The sequence below is a fragment of the Quercus robur genome, chromosome 11 (assembly GCF_932294415.1).
Source record: "Quercus robur chromosome 11, dhQueRobu3.1, whole genome shotgun sequence".
NCBI classification, from domain to species: Eukaryota; Viridiplantae; Streptophyta; class Magnoliopsida; order Fagales; family Fagaceae; genus Quercus; species Quercus robur.
Window position 1 is genome coordinate 20,563,491 of NC_065544.1, and position 3,914 is coordinate 20,567,404.

At 32.1% G+C, this 3,914-nt stretch overlaps 1 protein-coding gene across 1 annotated transcript; it reads left to right on the plus strand.

Moving 5' to 3' along the window:
- Positions 1-866: 866 nt before the first annotated feature.
- Positions 867-2,500, plus strand: LOC126705545 (cationic peroxidase 2-like). The gene is made up of 3 exons (XM_050404599.1): positions 867-1,440; positions 1,543-1,705; positions 1,921-2,500. The coding sequence occupies exons 1-3, from the start codon at positions 1,039-1,041 to the stop codon at positions 2,325-2,327; spliced, it is 972 nt and encodes a 323-aa protein (XP_050260556.1). The 5' UTR covers positions 867-1,038; the 3' UTR covers positions 2,328-2,500.
- Positions 2,501-3,914: the final 1,414 nt, after the last annotated feature.

Below are 3,914 nucleotides of genomic sequence, written 5' to 3' on the forward strand. Positions count from 1 at the left end.
AATATTTTTTTGCAAAAAGCATTTTACGCTAAAACAAACAAACGTAACCAGGATAGCTTCTCATCACATGGCATTTCTTAAAAAAAAAAAAAAAAAAAAAAAAAAAAAAAAAAAAAAAAAAAAAAAAATGAAGAAGTAAAATAAACAGAAAAATAAAAGAGAGATATTTAATTAGAGCCATTATAATTATATTTTACTACAGAAGTATTTGAAATTAGCGTGGCTCTTGAATTGCATGAAAGCCGCCATGTTACGAATTTGAACAAATGAAACTTAAAATAGTTCGATAAAAACATTTTCATAAACAACGCTTACTTTTTTGAGTGCCATACATAAACAACTCATGCAATAGGGACGTCAACATTATCAATTTGGGCAAACTTTGAAACAGGCAATCAACATTGTTTACATAAGATTAAAAAATGAGCCAAAAAATAGTTCTTTTTTTAGGACAGAGGTGTACTTACAAAAGGGGCTCAATCGGGGGCTGCGGCTTTGAAGTTTGAAATAGGCAAACATTGTTTAACTAATCCTACTTGTCTTTTTCTTTCTAATTTTTAATAACTATGTCCTTCGTTGACGTTTGACAATCCATTTTTTTAATGCAAATTGTATTGGCGGTGAAGAAAAAAAATATAAATTAATGCTATAAACAATTTTTTATAATATTTTTTGTAATTTTATATGAATTTTATTTGATTGGATTTTGACCATTCTTTCACGAGTACTATTTCTCACGCGGAATAGTCCCCTGCAATCCATAAGAATCATTATAAAACAAAGGTGAGCTCAGCTACTACTATTAAATTTGCAGGCCATATATTTATTCTCTAACTTTGCTATGATCAGCAGACTTTGCTTACTCTCTCTCCGAATTTTGACCTCAAATGATCCTATAAATATATTAATTGTCCTCCTTCATTCTCACAATACCACAAGCAAAGCTTAGAGCTACTACAAATTTGAAAATACAAACTTCCAATTTAGCTTAACACACTCCATCTCTATCTTCCTGATCCTTATCCTGTTATTGCATTAATGGAGAGTGCACGTTTGATCCAAACGTCCCTTTTGGTGTTTCTCTTGCTCTCTTTGAGTGTTTCTTACGTGCATTGCCAAGCCACTCGTGTTGGGTTCTACTCCAAATCATGCCCTCGAGCTGAATCCATTGTTCGCTCAACGGTTCAAGCTCATTTCCAATCTAATCCCACTGTGGCTCCTGGATTGTTAAGGATGCACTTTCATGACTGTTTCGTGCAGGGTTGCGATGGTTCTGTCCTTGTTGATGGGCCTAACACTGAGAAAACAGCCGGACCTAACCTTGGTTTGAGAGGATATGAAGTTATTGATGATGCGAAGACCAATCTTGAAGCTGCATGCCCTGGTGTTGTTTCTTGTGCTGATATTCTTGCGCTTGCTGCTTGCGATTCTGTCGTTCTGGTACTTGATCTCATGCTTTTATGTATTCATCAGATTAATTTATTAGTATATATTTTACATGCTTTTACCTGTAATTAATCATATTTTTCATTTTTCTTGTAGACAAATGGACCAAATTGGCAGGTGCCAACCGGACGCAAAGATGGTCGAGTATCATTGGCTTCTGATACTACCGATTTGCCTGGCTTTACAGAATCCATTGATGCTCAGAAGAAAAAGTTTTCAGCGAAAGGTTTAAACGCTCAAGATCTTGTTACTCTTGTCGGTAAGCATCAACGTATTATCATTTAATAAATCATTTTTTATATCCCTAGCTACATGTTCAAGTATGTGTTTTACAGTCAAGAACTTTATAGTTCTGTGAACTAAAATTCAAATCCTCGTCTTTTATTATTATAACTATAGATTTACCCAAAAAGTACGTGTCCTAGTTTATTACATTCATCTAACTTCTATTCATTTCAATTAACTATTGACTAGGTGGCCATACTATTGGAACTTCAGCTTGCCAGTTCTTTCAGTACAGATTGTATAACTTCACTACTACTGGGAATGGTGCCGATCCTACAATCAACCCCAGTTTCCTTCCTCAATTACGAGCACTCTGCCCACAAAATGGTGATGCCACAAGGCGTGTTGGACTAGACACCGGTAGCCAAAACAGATTTGACTCATCTTTCTTCTCCAACTTGAGGACTGGCCGAGGAGTACTTGAGTCTGATCAAAAGTTATGGACTGACGCCTCCACCAGAAGTTTTATTCAAAGCTTGCTTGGGTCAAATGCCTTCAATGTGCAGTTCGGAAAGTCCATGGTGAAGATGAGCAACATTGGCCTCAAGTCTGGTACTCAAGGTGAAATTCGCAAAGTGTGTTCTAAGATCAACTGATCAAAAGGGCTCCAAGCTAAGACACGAAGGATGATTACAATTATTCCCACAAAAAAAAATGTATTCAATTTGTTCTTGAATTTTATTTCCATTTTGGTGTAAGCTCAGGAGATGAAAAACCGCATGTAATGAAAATTCTTTTTTTATTGGAGTAAGCCAATAGATCAAGGGTCCTTGAGAGAGATTTTCAGTTTAATAACGAAAAGTAATTTTGACATTACTACATGCGCTAGCTGATCATAGCTTTTGATGAAACACAGAAAAGTAATTTTTTTTTTTTAATATATAGTGTCTGCTCTAATAGTAGCTCTTTATCATCAGACCAATTAAGGTGGCCAAAATGACCATATACCACCTTTTTTGGAAATTTTTTGCAAAAAAACACTGTTTCAAAAATAAATGGGAAACTAGCACTTTTTCCAGAACTTGAGTTTCAGAAACTCGAGTTCCTCATCAGTTCTACCACCGTGGCACTGCTGAGTTGGATTTGTGCGATTAAAAAAAATTATGTGGTACTCGAGCTTGGTAAACTCGAGTACCATTTACACAATACTCGAGTATACCAAGCTCGAGTACTTTTTATAAATAAAATGCAAAAAAAAAAAAAAAAATTACACAATACTCGAGTTTGGTAAACTCAAGTACTGTGTAATTTTGTTTTTTTTTTTTGTTTTTTTTTTTTTTTTTTGTTTGGGGGTAAACAACAAATAAACATAAAGATAAAAATAAGTAGCTTTTTTTATTTTTTTTTTATTTAAATAGAAACATTGTAAAATATAAAGATTTTAATTTCAAAATATGAATTTAATTTCTACATTAATTAAAATTGTTTATTGTTTTCTCATAAAAAATTTTCACTGTTTTCTGTATAAACAATTTCTACAATTTTGCATAAAATTATTTTCTGTTCAGCATTATTTAAGAAATTGTTCGCTCTTTTTTTTGCATAAATTATTTTTTGTTCACTATTTAAAAAATTGTTCACTGTTTTCTCATAAAACACCTAGTGAAATCGTTTTTTCTAAATTTAAACGCCAAATCTGAATGCTTTTTCATGTTTAAATTTCACAATAATCGAATATATTTTTCTGAATTGATAAAATCTGTTTCTACATTAATAAAATTTTCTCTCTGCACATCATATTTACTGTATATTCAAATCTGCTTACTGCATTCATAAAATCTGTTTTCTGCATTAAGTAAAATTGTTCACTGTTTTCTGCATAAACTATTTCTAGCATTTTGCATAAAATTATTTTCTGTTTAGCATTATTTAAAAAATTGTTCACTCTCTTTTCTATGTAAATTATTCTCTGTTCACAGTTTAAAAAAGTGTTCGCTGTTTTCTCATAAAACACCTAGTGAAATCGTGTTTTCTAAATTTAAAAGCCAAATCTGAATGTTTTTTCATATTTAAATTTCACAATTATCGAATTTGTTTTTCTGCATTGATAAAATCTGTTTTTACGTTAATAAAATTTGCTCTCTACACATCATGTTTACTGTATTTTCGAAGCTGCTTACCACATTCATAAAATCTGTTTTTTGCATTAATTAAAATTGTTCACTGTTTTCTCATAAAAATTG